The sequence below is a fragment of the Netta rufina genome (assembly GCF_964035555.1).
Source record: "Netta rufina genome assembly, chromosome: 2".
NCBI classification, from domain to species: domain Eukaryota; kingdom Metazoa; phylum Chordata; class Aves; order Anseriformes; family Anatidae; genus Netta; species Netta rufina.
In genome coordinates this window covers 110,531,157-110,549,037 of record NC_140124.1, presented here as the reverse complement: position 1 = coordinate 110,549,037, position 17,881 = coordinate 110,531,157, and the positions used below count along the sequence as shown (strand labels likewise).

The 17,881-nt window shown below is 40.8% G+C and overlaps 1 protein-coding gene across 1 annotated transcript in view; it reads right to left on the bottom strand.

The window, feature by feature from the left end:
- TTC39C (tetratricopeptide repeat domain 39C) overlaps nt 1–16,768 on the bottom strand; it is a 32,535-nt gene extending 15,767 nt beyond the window's left edge. The window contains exons 1-5 of the mRNA XM_084281443.1: nt 16,621–16,768; nt 6,208–6,256; nt 4,547–4,675; nt 4,215–4,329; nt 686–1,040 (exon numbers count right to left, since the gene is read on the bottom strand). Of these exons, the coding sequence (XP_084137569.1) occupies nt 686–1,040; nt 4,215–4,329; nt 4,547–4,675; nt 6,208–6,240 (632 nt within the window). The 5' untranslated portion in view covers nt 6,241–6,256; nt 16,621–16,768. The remainder of the gene's footprint in view (nt 1–685; nt 1,041–4,214; nt 4,330–4,546; nt 4,676–6,207; nt 6,257–16,620) is intronic.
- Between the last annotated feature and the right edge of the window lie 1,113 nt (nt 16,769–17,881).

Genomic DNA, 17,881 nt, shown 5'->3' with positions numbered 1-17,881 from the left:
CTCTGCTGTCAATGCTTCAGAAGTGACATTTGACAGTACTTAAAATAGGTTCAGCAATACAAGTATTAATTTGGAGAGAATGTCGTAACAAACTACCCTCATAAATGGCCTTATAAAATCTGGCTAACCTTTCACCCAATAAAAAAACCTGAATAGAGTATGAAGGCTTGAGAAAAAATTTAAAAAAAAAATACACACAAACATTCCTCCAAGCAGATCAGAAAGACAGTAAGGGAACACCTCCCAATTTACTAAAAATAAAAAACTTAACAGAAGAGATCGTTGGCTGATAATAACCATAAATAACTGAAATCAATAAGGATGAGTAACTGACATTAATCACTCTCATATAAAGCAGCACACTCTCCATCAAAGAGAGCATAGCTCACAGGTAAAACCTACCGAGCCTTACTGGCATATAGTTTACTAGGCATTAGAATAGCAGGTACTGAAGAATACAATCCTGACAAACCCCCCACACACGTAGACAACTAGTGGCAGACAGATCACTAGCAAGTGACGGATTTACTAAACCATGACATGTTAAACAATAAACTACAAGTTTATTTTACCTGCTGTTGGTTTCTTTAAAGCAACATGACGGTTTTGGTTTTGATTCTTTTCCCCCATTTACTTACTTTCAGTACTAAGTTATCTACCAAAGCATTTCAATATAGCTACTCACGTAGCTAAAGGGGCCTTCATGTCCTTACTTTCACTTGCATACATCAGTGAAGAAAGCCCCTGTAGGCGGTCTCCAGGAAAACCCAGCAGGTTGATGATTTTGAGCAGGTTTGGGGGCACCATGGATATGCAAAGATGAAAAAGTCCATATCCAAAGCTAACAGCACCTTTCAGTCTGTTTAGCGAATCCTCCGTTACACCTTCTGCAGCAATATGATTATCATTTGCAGCATCAGAAGTCAAGGATTCCTGAGTTGTTTTCTTCTGATATATTTCCTGAAGTGTATTAATGTCCGTATAGCACTTATTGTAAATTTTCCAGGCTTTTCGGAGGATCCACCCACCTTTTATGTACGCTAAAGAGCAACGAAAAAATATTGCAAGAAACATATTTCAGAATTGGAACACAGCAAGTAGTAAATACTGTTTCACATATCCTAGTATGCTTTCTCTATTTGCATTAAATTAGTTTATTGCAGAGAAATAATTTTGCAAAAAGAGCTACCTCTGTTATACAGATGAGATCTTTCATATTGAGTACTAAAAACTTAAGTGCTTTTCCAACAGAGGCTTTAAAACAGCATGCAACACAAAGGTACTTTCCTGTAGCCATCTATCGATACAATTGCTAAGAAATACAGAAAACGAAACAACTTAATGCTGAATTCTGCCCCGCTATAGAACAGAGATGAAACCACTGCCTGGCAAAAAAAGAAAAGCTTGAAAGAGATTTTGCCTCTTAAGCCCAAATCGTACTAAAATAAAATTGATGGAGAAATAGTTTAAAATAAAATTAAATTAAAAAGTAAAATAAAAACACATGCCATCTTCCTTTGGGTCAGACAATGAGATTTTCAAAATAATCATTCCTTCCCCCCTGCCCTAAACTGGGAAATACAGCATCTTATAATTTAAAGAATCATAGAAAAAAATAAAAGAATGCTTAAATTTTGCTTTATTTTTTTTTCCAGTTGTCTAACTTCTTCAACTATTCTTAGTTTAGAATATGACAAGTCTCAGTCTCACTACGCTCTTTACAGGAGGGCATGACTCCAGAATATAACCATGTCTGATTTGCCTACTGGCACAGCACCCGTCCTGGTTATAGCACATCCCTGGGCATTGACAAAAGTGGTAAAAAGAAAATAAACACAAAGTATGCGTGCACACATGAACTGCACAAGTAGACAACAGCATTTTGTCCGTCCTAAAGCCCTGAGAGTTAGGAACTGAACTGATAAAGGATTTTGAGGACTGAAAGTGGGAGAAATTGAAAGCCTGGATATAGCAGCAGTGTTCTAAACGGATATCATCAAATTTGCAGAGATCAGCGTTACAACCAATGCCAGAATTGGATCATAAATGGAATACGTCAAATAACAGGAAAGTGCTGTCAATAGTAGACCAACGATCCCAAAGCTTAGAGACACTCCTTCCAATTACAGCAAAAATAATCCAGAGAAAGCATGGTCATTGCCTACATTACTGCCTCTTGGATTATTGTTACACAAAGAAGGGATGAAGTTAGTTTGATAGTCTTAAGAATCACAGCGAGGAAGATTGCAAAATTTATTATCTCAGTTGTAACAGAAGGGTTCTATCAATATGAACAGAAAGCATTAAAAAAATTAATCCTGTAACGTGAGTTCCATATTAAAAGCACTATACGAAAAAATGCAACCCCCTGCCATGATTCAGCTGCATCGTGAGGCTAACGTTACTCCAACTTTCAGCAATTAGGTCATCTTTTAAGATGTTCTGTGCAGCCAAAAAGTATGTGCTTCACAACAAGATGAATACTCCTACAACTCTGCCTAGCAATGCAGCAGACAAATAATAAGGGCAAAAAAAACATTTTACTTATCCTATGGATCATGTTTCTGCTAATAGCTTTGAAAAACTACCACATTCTGGCCCACGAGTCAAGTAAAAGTGACTTGATGTGGAGAAAGGTATAGTTTGAGGCTTTTATTTTCACCAGTGTGCTGCCATTAAGAGTTCACTAGGACCACAACCTTAACAGATTTGCTATGCTACGATAAAATATTCTAACGTTGAAATAATGTAATTATGATTTTTGAACATAAACAAACGAAGCCCAGTCACCGAACTGAGATTCAGCAGCAAGAACTTCTGAAAGTAGTTGTCAGGTCCGTGATGACCTGACAAATCAAAGATAAAGGTAAATATCAAGAAAAGGTAGCTCAATATTGCTATTGGAAGCTAATTTCAGTTGCTGTATTACTAACTTTTTGTTGAACTATTTCTGTTACATCCATGAGGGTGGAGGGGAAAATCTAAAATGTGTTAGGCATATGAGAAAGCAGCTTGCATGTCATCATATGCTTCTTGTCAAACCATTCCACGATGAAAAACACAAGAAATTTTTCACTCAACTGCTGATCTGCCTCTCCGGTTGAAACGAGACTAGTTTCAATACTGTGGCTGCTATTTCTGCACAGAAACATCATCGTCATAAAAAAAGATGTTTATGCATAATCAGAAAGATAATACACCCAGAATCCTAAAATAGCAGAACAGTTTAGCTAAACGGTGTCACAATGGCAGTAACTAACAGTCACTGAGATGGCGTTTAGCCACTTGGATTTTAACCACAGATTTCAGGTTTATTTTTTACTCAGTAGAATAACCCAAATATATTGCATGGTCTGCAGTACTCTGCTACCCACTTCAGTTCTCTGAGCAGCAGCAAAGAAAGGGAACAGACACCACTCCGTTATAGTACCCAACCCAGTTACAAAGCTGCAGAATATATAATGAATAACTGTGAGGAGGAGGAGGGGGAGAAGAAAAAAAGAAAAAAAGCAAGAACCCAGAACAGCATCAAAACTAGTACGAAAATCTTTCTGCAGCACTATACATTGATACAACAGTCAAAAATATGCCCTGAACTACTTCTAGCTAGCACCAAACACATTCCTGATGCCCTGGCTTGGAAGAAACCAAATCTGCACATCACAGAAAGCACTGTGTCCTTGACTGAAGATCTTAGTGGTATTTTAAATAATTATATTAAATAATGTTATTTCCCTGATTTGTTTCAGCCGGTCAGCAGGGTTTTCACTGATAGTTGTGGCTGCCACCTCTTCCAAGGTCCAAAAATGTAAGAGAACCTTAGAAATAGCTTTGCAGATGAGGCAAGGAAGTTTTTAATCAACAAGAAAGAAACCAAGCTCTTTGGCACACAAGGACACACTTCAGTGGCCAGAGAATAAGAGCTGATTCAGCAGTTCAACACACTTCATTTAAAATTACTTTCGCTGCTATTTTGTCATCGAAGTTGTCACGAATGTAATGCATACGGGACACCAAGATTTTCCCACGTGGCCTGGGCCTCAGGTCTTTATAGCCTCTTTTATCTTGCAGGCCAAGGGAAGCACTCAGATGCTAAGCATCTTTGCACCAACGCTTCTTATGCTTCTACAGGAACATACACCATCCAACCACTTGCCACTTCAAAGATATCATGCAAAAAAAACACATCTAAACACATCGAAGCCACAGCACACCTGATAATTCTTGTTTTACAAATGAGAGCACAGCCAGGTAGACTTGACAGTCTGCTACAATTATTTGTCTTTGCAGTCGATCTATCATGGAGAGAGTAGATTTTCGTCCATCAACCTGTTTGGAATACACAAACACAGAGCACAAAATTTTTAACAAAGGTTTTTAAGATGATAAAAAACAGCAGTCTCAAAGTGACAAATTTAATTGTTTAAACTCTACTGTCCTTCGCATATCAAAAACCATCTAACCAAAATACAAGTAGCACAGAAAGGAAGCTTCCAGAAATACTTATCCAATACATGATTCCATGTTTTACAAATAATGTTCTTACATTCTTTTTAATTTTATTCTTGATTGTTTCAATGACTCCAGCTTCTTCACTCTCACAAAGTTTTTCTGTAGCCTTTAAGTCATCACACGCCAGCTGCATTTTCTCTTCTTCAAATGTCATCATGGCATTCTTCCAAAAAGAGAACACAGATTTGAGTAATAAAAACCAATTATTTTTATTTCTACACAAGCAACGGGATGCAAACTTTTCATGAAAACCTTGACAATAAAATTTTCTTTCTTTAAAACATATTAATGTACACACATATACCAATATATATACTTCTACATGGAAACAAACTATAGATTTGAGCATGCTTTCCCAAAATTTTGTGGCTCAGAACATAGTAACTAAGTCCCCTTCCCTTGTCTTAATAAAACTTCATATGCTGTCAAACTGAATACACTATCACACTACGTTATATGGAAGAAGAATTTATAAAAAGCTTTCAATTATTGTATGGCATGATTTACATCTGTGCAGATACTGCTTTTATAAAGCTCATCTACGTAAATAATAGGCCTTCAAAGTCAGTAATAAATAACAGTTATTGCATTGTAAGAAATATCCACAATTCCTACACAAGGTTGCTGGTTTTTTTTTTCCTTCCTACAAAAGAAAACGTGCACCAGACCAACTATCACTGAACCAATTTAGAAAGAATTTTAAGGACAAGTACCTTCTTTTCTTAACGCTTTATTAAACAAAAGCTCTGAATGACACAGACCCAGAGTGCTGCAGCTATGTTTAGAACAGTAGCTAAGCAAGATATTGTCAAGATCCACAAACGCTGCACTGCGATGTTATCCTGGTTCAATGCATCAGTTCAGATAACTGAGCCGGAGAGGTTCTCCCTCTTCCCTTCCTCCTCTCCCCTCCTTTCCATCCACTCAAAACCAAATCCTATGGCACAATGTATTTTATTCCATGCTGCAAAGTCTACAGACACTACAGAGAATTCAAATTAGTTTCGTTTACAACATATGTATTTCTGGAATACTATAATGAATTCTGTCTTTAAAACAAGTGCTGCCGTAGACAATTTCTGGTGCAACTGAACGTTAAGCAGTAATGTCAGAATAAGGACAGCCTATAACCAAAATCCAAATGTTTTCTAATGTACCTGCTCAGTTTTTAAAAGATATTCTCATTTTAATACAATTAAAAAAAAAAAAAAAGAAAAGCTTTCAACAGATTTTAATTTTATGACTCTTATTCTATGAGTCTATGACTCTTTAGCCAATATTCTCAGTTCTCATAAAGGAAGCTACATGACTTGATCAACTTTCACCCTGCAATATGGATGAAGAAATTTTCAGTAGCAAAAGCTATCAGGGAAATGGTACTTGTGATTGTTATTTTAATACTACCTCTACTGCTCATTAAGGAGAGGGTTTTATTATGGTTCTTTTAATGGAGCACATAAATATTTCATGTTTGAGAAGCTGCATCACGGAACCTTTTCTTTCTATTTAAACCACATGAGTAAACAAGTTTTATATAACATAATGACTTGCTTTCTACCTACACTTAAGCTGTAACTTGGAAAAAAATTAAGTCTCATAAAAAGAAAGGGATTAGAGCATCCACCATTATGAACTCACGCATTCACATACAAACATGAACCGCAAGAGATGTCTGCTCTGTTCCCATCTACTCACCAAGAAACTGACAAAACTGGCTCCAAAACTCATTAACGGGCTATGGTTTCTGTAAAGAAAACAAAGCATCGTTAACTACATTTGCATCTTTCCTATAGTAAAGATCAATATTGCACTTCCTAATTTTAAATTATACTTCTATAAATAAATTCGGGGGCCAGAGGGAGGTTTGTATCGAGTTACAAACAACAACCGTGTTATTCTGCAAAATATAATGGAAATGTAAAGGCAAACTACATTTACACATGGGCAGATGTATTCATTATTGTTACCAGGATTTGAATATATCCTTAAAAATAACTTCTTCAAGCATTAAGCTGTAGAATTTTTTAAAGCACCTACTGCCGTCAAAATACATTCAGTGCAGGTCAAAAAAATAAAATAAAAGCTCCAGAAGTTTGCTTGGATTTGATGATTTTGAAAGTCTTTTCCAACCTAAGTGATTCTATTAATCTAAATTAAATTAAAAAAAACACTAATCTTTCTCTTCTTTATGGTCCATCACTACAATTTGGACCTAGCAGATGAACGTTAACTGATTCTATTAAGAGATTCCCACGTCTCCCCTCTTCCCATGAATTGTATCCTGATTAAAAATAATAAAAATAATAATAATAATCACAGGCCACACAGCAAAAGGTTTTAGAAATAGGAAGTTCCTACAAAGCATATGGGTTTTGAGTTGATCTCTTTCAAGATCATATCTTCCTATAGTATGTACAATAGTTTTAAGATGATTGACTGTTTCGGAATAACCCTCCCAACAGAAGAGGTGAAGGAACTGCTAGATAAAAAAATGTAGACAGCCCCAGTGTTGGAAAGTCACAGGACAGGTTTCAAGCTCCATGACTCCTGCCGTCATATAGACCACAAGGCTCTGTCAGGCAGAAGGCTCTCAAAAAAAAAAAAATAATTTAATGATCTCAGCAGTACCACTGAAGCATAACGTTCAGCAGCGGACTGTCAGTTTATGTGCCCATATATCACTGCAATAGGACAGAGAACAGATAGGACAGAGACCGATAGGATAGCTAAGGATAAAATACACACAATGCTCTGGAATAAGAGAATATTTACAAACACCAACTTCTATTCCAGTATTTAAGGAGAGGTAAGCTTGATTTGACAGTCCAAAAATGCAGTGAAGAGCAAGAATAAAAGAGAAAAAATGAGAAGATGGGTAATGGTAGATCTGAACAACCCTTTCCTTTTTATCTAACTGCTCAGCTCTGGATATGCCTATCCATTTAAGACCAGCATAACTTTCGCCACATCTTTTAATTACTTTTTCGAAAGAAAACCAGCTCAGGTGTTCTGCTCCTTGCTGCCAGGCCAACCAGAAGGGCTGCCTGCAAATGCCTCGGCTATTATTCACCCTTTGGACTGCTCTCTAGCACCAGCTGCATCACGAAGAGCGGCAGAAATGAGCTGCACAAGCGAGATTTGCTGCCTCGGGCACTTTGGGCACGAAGGCTTGCTGTGGAGGCTACGTGCCCGTCTCCTAACCCACTTTGCAGCTCACACAGACCGTGGTGCCCAGCCCCGTCCCTCTGCTGCAGGGCATCGATCCTCCAGGACACGTTTCCAGGGCACGGCTCCTGCATCTTCAACACCACGCACCTGGAGCTGATGAAAGGATCATCACGAGACATTTGTATGCTTATGTCATGATGTACAAAGCCACACTTATGTCACACGTTCAAGAAAGCTCAAAAGTAAACCAATTGTTTCATTTTCGAGCTTCCTTAGACCTGCACATATGGAGAGAAAGCAGTTCTGGGGAGGCAAGCTTGGTTTGTGTATATACGTCTTCACATACACCCATATATTTATTATTATTATCACAATGAGATGTCAGAGTCCTTATTCAGCATCTGTAGACAATGAATATTTCATACTGAAAACCATTCAGAACAGGATTTTTCTCCAGATTGTTTATCAGCGTGAATTAAAAGCAGTCAACCACAACAGCCTTCCAAAAAGAGGGGAAAATAAAAGAAAAACGCGTGACATAGAGAGCTAATTAGGTTTGCACTTTTCATTACAATCCCTGGAATGCACTGCTCAAATATTAAGCTCGCATCCACGCCGAAGATCTGCCTTTGCTATCAGGCACGGCTCTGGAGAGGGCATTCAAATGACGTAATTCAAATCCAAGCAGCTGAACACCTGGAGAAAAAATACCTGTAGATTTGGTTTTACACTCTTAATAAATCTTTGTGCAGCAAGACCAAGGTTTTGAGGGTTTGTTGACTTTTTTTTTTTTTTTTTTAAGCACGTAGAAGCCAATCAGATATGCTCAGCAGCACACATTTGGCTCTCAGAAGAAAGTAGCCTCCGCACATTCCTTAGGGCTTGGCAAGGAATACACGAATCTTTCCAGCAGAGCATAAATGAAAATTAAACATTGTGGAATTACAGACCAAACAGTAAAATTGTTGCCTGTGAAAATATTTTAAATTCGAGCCCGTTATTCATTTTCTATGAATATTTATAAACACGGATCCTTCTGTTGCAGAAGTAGTTACTGACGCTTTAAAAGCTTGAAATAAAACAGTTTTAGAGGTAAAGTGATCCCCTATCCATGGGAGCAATAGTGTCAAACAGAGCAGTGTGGACAAGGGCCACATTTAGGGGCAAAGCCATTAAAACAGAACAAACAGTGAGATACTGGAGAATGAAACTGCGTGATCTCTTATTCAGCAGCTCAATACATACACTACTTCAGGCACGCTGATCAAACATCTTGAAAAAAATCATTTTCCTTCAGGACTTCAGAACCTGTTCTTTACAGTGTATACGTATACCTGGAGGGATCAGTATTTAAATACACATTTTGAAAGCCTTTGTAATTTTTGTTTGGTGTATTTTAACACTACAGTGGTCCGATGGCTAGCTACAGTCGAGTCAGCTGCTTTTCCACGGTGACAAAAGATACTGATGTGTTTATAACAATTAATAAAGAAATATTTAGAATAGATAAATCTTCAAGTATAGCTGTTTAAGTAAAATTGAGAAGTTTTTCTCACAGCTCACTTCATGTACAATTCTTCCCCAGTGCTTCTGCCATATTCCTGCCCAGCCACTGGGCAGAAACCGTAGTCGCAGCTTCATGCAAAATCACCAGGGAATGCTAATTCAGCATCCTAAGGGCGTTTTCAACAACCCTGCTTAGTGCTCAATCTTCACAAATATTTTGTTGAAGGACAAATTCTTCACCAGCTTAGGATTATCTTCTCCTCGAGGGTTAGGAATGAGTCTGTAATGGCACCGTACAGCCGCAGCAGCCACTAACACATGACTAACGATGACAGGAAGTTTCTGAGAAGCGCACGCTTCCAAGAAAATAACCCTCAGCTCCAAACCTTTATCAATGCGTGCTGCAGTGACCTTCAGCGGCAGACGCGATTTTACGTCTTTCGCCCAAACCCCAAAGCTGTTAAGATTTACAAGAGGAAGCACTTGAGATAACACTGACAGCAAAACATCAGCCACGCTGACACCGACTGAGTTATACAACTGGATACAAGCAAATGCCAGGACATCATCACACTACTCAAGTTGCCTTCCCCACCGGAGGCAGCAATTATTACCTCCATCGAGTGAAGAGAAGTCCCTGGGCAACCAGCGGCCCTGCCTGAGCAGGAGGGTTGGACGAGACGACCTCCAGAGTTACCCTGTGATTCTCCACCTACCTCAAAGTACCTCCCGATGAGCACCTCAAACTATTTCAAAGTACCTTCCATGCCATAGTGCAACTTTTGGGAGTCCCAAGTGAGGTTAACCTATTTAAATTCACCCCAGTCTGGAAGAGCATTTAAGCTCAAGGCTCGTATCACCAACCTGCCAAAGCACTGCTCTCAAAAACTTCAGCATAAACACGATAAGCAGCAGTATGAGCAACTCCAAACCACTAAGACCTTAAAATATTAGATCTCCCTCTGCCACGATACTTTTATTCTTACCTGTGCCAGCATACAAGTGTTTACTCAGGAGCCACCTGCGCAGGGCAAACACTTTGCTTCTGGAACCAGCTGAGCTTATATCCACCACCTGGCTCCGCTTGGGCACCTGGTTAAATACTGTGTGACCATTTATTTCAACAAGGCCTTCTGCAAAGGCAATATTGGTCTTTGTAGCTACGCACCCACTCCACTGACATTTGAGCATCATAAAACCTTAATGATGTCTGTCACTGAGCTGGACGTTATCATTATTTTCTCTGCACATTTAAATGACATCACGTTATTTAAACATGTCATGGCCGTTCAGATGACAGAACGTGTAGCTGCCCTGTGAATGAACCAAATAAATAGCAATGAGCAAAGCTGGCTTTAATTACTAACTACTAATTCAAGACAAATTCATCACACTTTAGGGTTAAGAGAGATGCTACACAAAAAAAGTCCAAACCGAAATGCACGTTATTAAATGCCCTAAATATTTTACGTAATTGATTGCTTTTCTCCAGCTTCGAAAAGAGCTGAAGTACCCAAGCATTTTTAAAGGGCTGAAGCAGGCCAGATATACCCATCTCTTTTCAAGGCATAAGCGTCTGGAAGATCAAGTCTGTGCAATTTATGAGATGAATATAAAGCAAACAATACCAGATAAAGAGCAAACGCTACTTCAGCACTAAGATATTGTTCCCTTAAATCCCTCAAGTGCATTCAGCAGTAGGGATTAAGAAGTACAGTCATAGAAAGAAATAATTGAGATAACGTACCGATGCTGGGTGTTTGGTACGTTGTGGTACTTCAGCAGATGCTGATCCTGATCCAATGACAGGTAGGCTCTTTCATTGCTGTTAGCACCATTTGGGTTGTAAGCATTGGTATTATGGCCAAATTCCCACCTTGGCTTTCTGGGAATACTAGCAACTCAAATCCTAAGCTCTTCCTTTAGCATAGAGGTACCAACATCAATACTACGACACCAAGCCTTTTTCTTTCCTCCACGTGTTACCATACTGGGAAAATTGCTGAGTTTTCTACACAGAAAGGAGTGGCAAGTGAAGAGAGAAAGGGCCATAGCTCGGATGCACTTTTTGAGCAGATAATTCAACAGATACTATAACTTTTTTTTACTTTTTTTTTTACATTGAAATAAAAATTAGAAGCAAAATGTGACTTACTACAGAAATTCAGAAATATCTTTGAATATTGTATCACCCCTATTCTCTCCAGATGCATTTTGTAAAATAATGTTTGAACTTCACCTGTCAAACTATGGCTAGGAAGATACTTTTATAACTGAAAAGGGTGTGCTATGAACACTATTTTTACAAGATATCACAATAAAAGCTGCTAGACACAAAATCAAGTTGGTATGTACAGCAAAACTTAAGTCTGCCAAAGTAGATCTTTTTTCCAGCTATATAAAGTGTTGTTACATGAGGCAATGCTTCTCCCAACAAATCTCAGGTCAGTCACCTCATTTCGTGGCGTATCCTTAAGATGCCAATCCCCCTTCAGAAGAAAGGTGCTCCCCATGCCCCTTTTTCACGCGTGCTGATAACGTTCAGAAGTGTTAAGCCTCTGTTTAATAAGACTGAGATAAATGATAAAAGAGGGCTGTGCTAAAAATAATCAGAATTGAAGCACATCAAAAGAAAAATCAATTATTTCCCAGTATTTCCTTTTTTGTCAACATCTATTTCCATGATAGTATTTCACTTCAGAATATATCAGCTTCCAAAGCTACTATAGTCTAGCTCAGGTTTATATTTAAGCACTATATTATAATTAACCCACCAGAATAACCCCTGGCTTTTCTAGGCACTGCTGCTTCAGCCACGACCTGTTAAGAAATCCAGCCATCACGCACATGGGGATGCTCAAGATGGAACAAAACAAATCGTTTTTCTCCAAAGTGGGAGAGCAAAGCATAATGAAAAATTAAGCATCATGCAAGTTCATAGATAAATATAGAAGCAGCTAATGAATATTTTAAAACAAGCAGCAGCACAGCATACGCAAAAAGGTAAGGAATTCACTGCAAAAACATACAGATCTTCTGGTCATTATACCAAAAATTGTTTTAGAAGAGATTCCAGAAATGATGTGTGAGACTACAAAGGGTATGAGAAAACATTGAAGCCAACACTGGTATGTGAAATAGCTCATGCAACATAAGGGACATGAAAGAATTATAGCATTAAGATAGGTTGAGAACTGCAAACGTCAGATTTAGGTTTAGCTTGCATTTCGTAATTAGGATAACATTATATTTTTTCCCAAATTTTAAATGAACTTAAGATGTATTTCCACTTCCAGTAGAAATATCCAACCAGAAGAGAAATTCAGGAATACAAAAAGAATGATTCTGTGGCCCTGTCCTATCCATTTTTTTTTTCCACCTAATTTGTTTTGTCATTCTGTAAATTAATGGGTTGCTGTTTTGCTCTAACTCAGGCTGTTAAGCCTGGACGTACACGAACATTAAATCACTGGGAATTACGAGAAGCATTTTAAAATTCCACATTTGCTTTGAAAAGTAGTTACAGGGCTGAGAGACAAGCTGGTTTTATTAACTCACTTGTACCAACTGTCCAGCTACACGTGCTTAATCTGTAAGAACCACAGACTTCAAAATCTTTTTCCACTAGGTAGGTTCAACCAACCTGACCCGAATTCCTTTCGAGGACAAACCATAGCAGCTTAAGTGACATCAATCACATCACTTCTTAGCGTCTCTGATCCAAGCCATCACAACAGGCTGAAATAATTCATCAGGACAGCAGACCAAAGAGTGGTTATACTAGCAAGAGCGCAGATTCCTTGTGCTACCCGTCTTTTGCAAAGTTAGCGTCTTGGGTTTTAAAATAAGATCCACCTACTACACCTCTTCTGCAGTCTCCACCAGCTCTGCCTTCTAACGCCCGAGCTACGCACTCGGGTTTTCATGTAGCTTTCTGTCATCTTCCCATGAACTTCCAGCCACCAGTTTTTTTCTCTGTAAGGCACACGGGTCTGTTTCCCTCCCTCCACCCTTTTCACCACTTGTTTTGGCAACACCACCCGTTGCCACTCTGAAGGCCACAGAGCTGTCACCTTCAACGTGGTCATCTCCACGCCTGCAGGTTTAAAATGCACAACACGAAGGTTTTTGTAACCCAACCACAACGTGAGAAAACCAATCCTAGTTTTATGCGCCTTGTTTACTGCAATGCACTCTGGCTGACCTCAAGAAACGACACGGTACCTCGTTAAGGCACACGTTTACTACACACATATGTTGCTGCAAATGGCTTCCCCCACACAGAGCCCTTTTTCTGTCACCCTCACGAACGACGGCTCCCAGGGTTGCTATCAGGGCACTCGTGACTGGTTTTCGTGTTGTCAGTCAAGATGCCATCATCCTTCCCCAAGCGACCGACCTCGGCGCCCGCCCTTATCTTTAGAGATGCTGCTGAAATCTCCACAGGCTCGTTCCGCTTCTGCCCTTCAGGTTTCCTTTGTAACACACGCTTCAACAACAGCTACCCCATATCCTACCTGCTGAGCGGTGCTGGCTTAACTGCACCTTGTATTCCCATTATCTGTTTTCATCTCTTGTCTTTGGATCAAAACTATCTCAAGCCACGTGTTCTACCTCAGTGACATTAGTTTCAAGCACCTCTCACAACGGAATTTCTGGTCACTGCTGGAGGTTGTGTGGCTGTCAGTAAGCCGACCACAAAACATCATTTTAAAAAATCCACCTTGTCAAAATATACGTGCTAAGTATCTCTCTCATTTTCCGCTTCATTCCTTCCATTTTTCTTCATGTTCTCCTTTACCACAACAGGTCACAAAGTGTGTTTTCCTACCCCAGTCCCATTCTTTAAACCTGTACGCATTTCGTCGCAGAATCATGTTTCCTTTCCTGTTTTTTGTCCTCATTTTCTTCTTCTGAGAAGACCTTAGCATATACTTATCCACCTCGCACCATTTCTCCTTCTGTTTACACACAGGTTGAAAGCTTTCCTAAGCCTTCTCAGAAGCAAGAGTCGCTCATGCAAGAAGACAAAAGGTTCTGCAGTCGGAGACAGAAGGCTGCTGGATTTGTAATATCGCTAATCTTACGCTTTACGCTGTGAGTCAACATCCAGCTAAAAGGCTTCTGATTATATTTGACACAATCCTCTCTCCTCTTAGCTGAGGGAAGTTTTTAAACCATTTTTGAATTGCAAATGCACCTAAAAAAGCCAAGAATCAGCAAAAATAAATGCTTTTTGACAGCTTCTTCCTTTCTGAAGCGTTGAGGAATCCACAAAGCCAGAAAGCAGAAAGAAAAACTCCCTGCCAGCTTTCTCGCCAGCGTGGCCCACCAAAACGCCATCCCACGGGCCGACTGCAGGCTCCATCCCCAGTGGCTTTGTCCTTGGCCAACCTTCACGTCTCTTGCAACTTTCACAGGCTCAAGCTTAACCCGATCACGACTCGGATGCCATCGGTACTGTCCAAAATGAACAGAAATTGAACAGAAAGGTTAATACCTGGCAACTTCAGCTATCAGCTGGCACTGCGGTGACCTGGCAAAGCTGCGAGCACCGAAGGCAGTGCTGCTGTCTGTTGCAGGTTTATGAAAATACTTGTTTACTTTTGACTGATGTTCAGATGGGTCTCGCTACTAGCAGGTGGGGAATCGAGATTTCCTGAAAACAGCTCACAAAAAACCTTACGCAGATGCTTTTTCAAACCCTGTTACCTTTTCTCAAGTATAATCCAACAAAAATACAAGTCACAAGCTACTCCTGACAAAAGAGTAATGGCTTTGCAGTGGCCATCAGTGCAGCTCTAACTACATGTTGCATCTGACACAAGAGACACGTTCATCTTCTTTAGTTTCTAAATCAATACATATCAGCTGTAAACACCAAAAACCTCCATATTTTCTTAACTATGCCTCAGCATGACAGGGAAACATTGATTCTGTAAACAAACAACCCAAAGTACCACCACTCTTCAAAGGCACGACTTCACTGTTGCAGTAAAACAAAAACCAGCTGCAATTTCTACCTTTGCTGCATCGAGGCCTGCATTACGACCAGTTTTCAGCTTTGGGGTTTGGACAGCTTTCTGCACAATCTGAAGACGTAGAGGAGCAAAGAAAACAGACTTAGCCCACTCTGGAACAACAGCTGTCCTTAGGCTCCTCAAGGTTGTCTGCCCACTGTCCCATGGCAGCATCGATTGGAATTGATTTTTCACAAGATCGTTCAGGTGGCAAGTGAAGGAGTAACGAAAGCAATAGTGAAATAAGTAATAAAAAGCAGAAGCAAAAATAGTAGTTTCTAGGGAACGATTTTAACTGTTCAAATGATGTGGCTAACGGAACTGAAGTTTTGCTGTGTAATTGAGTTTCCAAATAAATAACCTCATAGGGTCTTGAGGAGTTTCCAAAAGGCATTTTTTTTCCACCCCTCCCTTCACTTCTAAGAGTCATTTGCTAACTGTTAACCTTCTGAAACGGAGCTACACGATCTGCAAAGACAGCAGTCTCTAATAAACGCTTTCAATGACAAAGGTCACTAGAAAAACAGACAACACGCACGTGGAGTTAAGCTCAAAAAGCTGCGCTTCTTCACACAGCTTTGAGCTCTAATGCTGCAAATGACAGCCATTCATACTGCACTACGGAGAGCTCCCAGAAGCTGCTCACTCAGCCTGCTAGTCCCATTTAGGATGGGTTCTACTTCGTAAGTTCGAGCACACACCAGCAAAACCATACTCACTTGAGGGCACATGCAAATAAACATATAACAGCATTACTTAAGTCCCACAAGGACTTAAAGATGCATCCAAAACCAAGTATTGGACTGAGAGCTGTTGACAAAAGTGACCTTCCCCACGTCACCAAAATCCAAATTTACAGGACACGAAGCACATTTTGCTGCGTTTTCTTTCCTACCTGTACACGAAATTGCAGCACACACCTCACCTGCAATTCAATAAAGGCCTGCTGGTTCTCAGTAAGCGGATCCCTGCTACAAATTCCGGGATAAGGCAGGCAGGGCTAGAGATCTTCACAGTCACTTAAAAACCAAGGCAGTGATTATTAATTTATGAATCGCAAAACCACTTAACCTTACGAAGGAATTCCTATTTACTCTCCGCGGCTAGCGTTTGAAGGCCAAGATCAAACAGCACACTCAACCTAAAGGCACCTCTGGATAAAAACCAAACACAAAGTCTGGACCTGAAAAAAAAAGATAAGTTTCTGCGCTTATGAGGTAAGATTTATATGGGTAAGAAAAGGAACAATTTGCAGAGCGTATTCGCTCCTCCTCCGTAGGGAGGACTAAACAGCACTCTGAGAGCAGGAATCTGAACAATTTTACTCCCTGGCACTGCTCTGCAGTGTAAAAGCACCGCATGTTTAGCTAGGAAGATGGCAGCCGGCGGCAGGTGCCCGCCGCCCCTACCCTACCGGTGCTGCTTGAAGAGGCGGTCGGACTCGCGGAAGCCGTTGTTGAGCAGCAGGTTGATGCCGGCCAGCGCCAGCTCCGCGTCCTCCGCGGGCAGCGGCGAGTCCCCGTCCTCCCGCCCAGGCGGCGGGGGCTGCTCCGAGCCGGCCATGGCGATGAGGAGGAGGAGGAAGGAGGAAGAAGAAGAGGAGGAGGAGGAGGAGGAGGAGGAGGAGGAGGAGGAGGGAGCGGCTCCCCCTGCCCCTCAGGGGTACAACGGAGGCGCCGGGTGCCCGCGGCCGGGCCCCGTCCCCGCAGCCGCCCGCCCGCCCTCAGCAGCGGCGCAGGCGCTGAGGCGGCCACGCATGCGCGGGGCGGGCCGGGAGTTCGTACCTCAAGCTCTAATTGTTATTATTTTTTGTTATTATTTTATTTTTTTTTCCTTCTTTTCTCCTCAGTCTGCGCGGGGTGTTGCGTCATTTCGCATCACCGCGCCGGGGTGTGTGTGCCCGCTGCCCTCCCTCCCTCCCTCCCTCCCTCCCTCCCTCCCAGCAGCCAAGCGACTGGGGCTGTGCACAAAGCCCGCTGTTTCTTTTCTTTCTAGCAGAAAAATAAATAAATAAATAAATAATAAAAATATGTTTGCCATGCCGGTCTTAGCTGGTGGCAGAGCTCACTCCTGCAGAGACCGGAGCCGCTTATTTCTAGAGCAGGGACTTGGTGACTTCCCCAGTGCAAGCCCAGCAGGGTCTAAAAACCCGTGTTTATGCCCTGCCCCTCAACACCCCTAGTAACTATAACGTGAATTTGTCTGTGAAACAGACAGACAGCCTTTTCCAAGCCCTGTTGGGATACAGCCCGGTCTTGCTTCTTGTTCCAAACACTGGATGTATGAGAAAGTACACTTGCATAAATGTACCCGTTCTGAGCAAACAGCCGAGTATTGCAGTCTGAAAATATACCCACAATGTTTTCACCCCCACCCCACCCAACCCCCTTTTGAAGGAAGAGGTTTTATTTGTTGTGCTTAAATTTGGGTAGAGACAGAGGCTATTACAACCTGGTCTGGTTTCCTGTCAGCTAGGGCAGTGCCACAGATGCTCTTGTGAAAATTTCAGGATCAGTTTTTTTTTTTTTTTTTTTTTTTTTTTCCCCTCACTAATATGCAAAAGAATGGGACCACAGTCTGCTTTTAGAACCAGCCCCTGTTCCCCATCTAGAAAAAAAAAAAAATCCATCTTCCTGTGAATCAAGGAGCAATATTTCGATAGTATACATCCTACA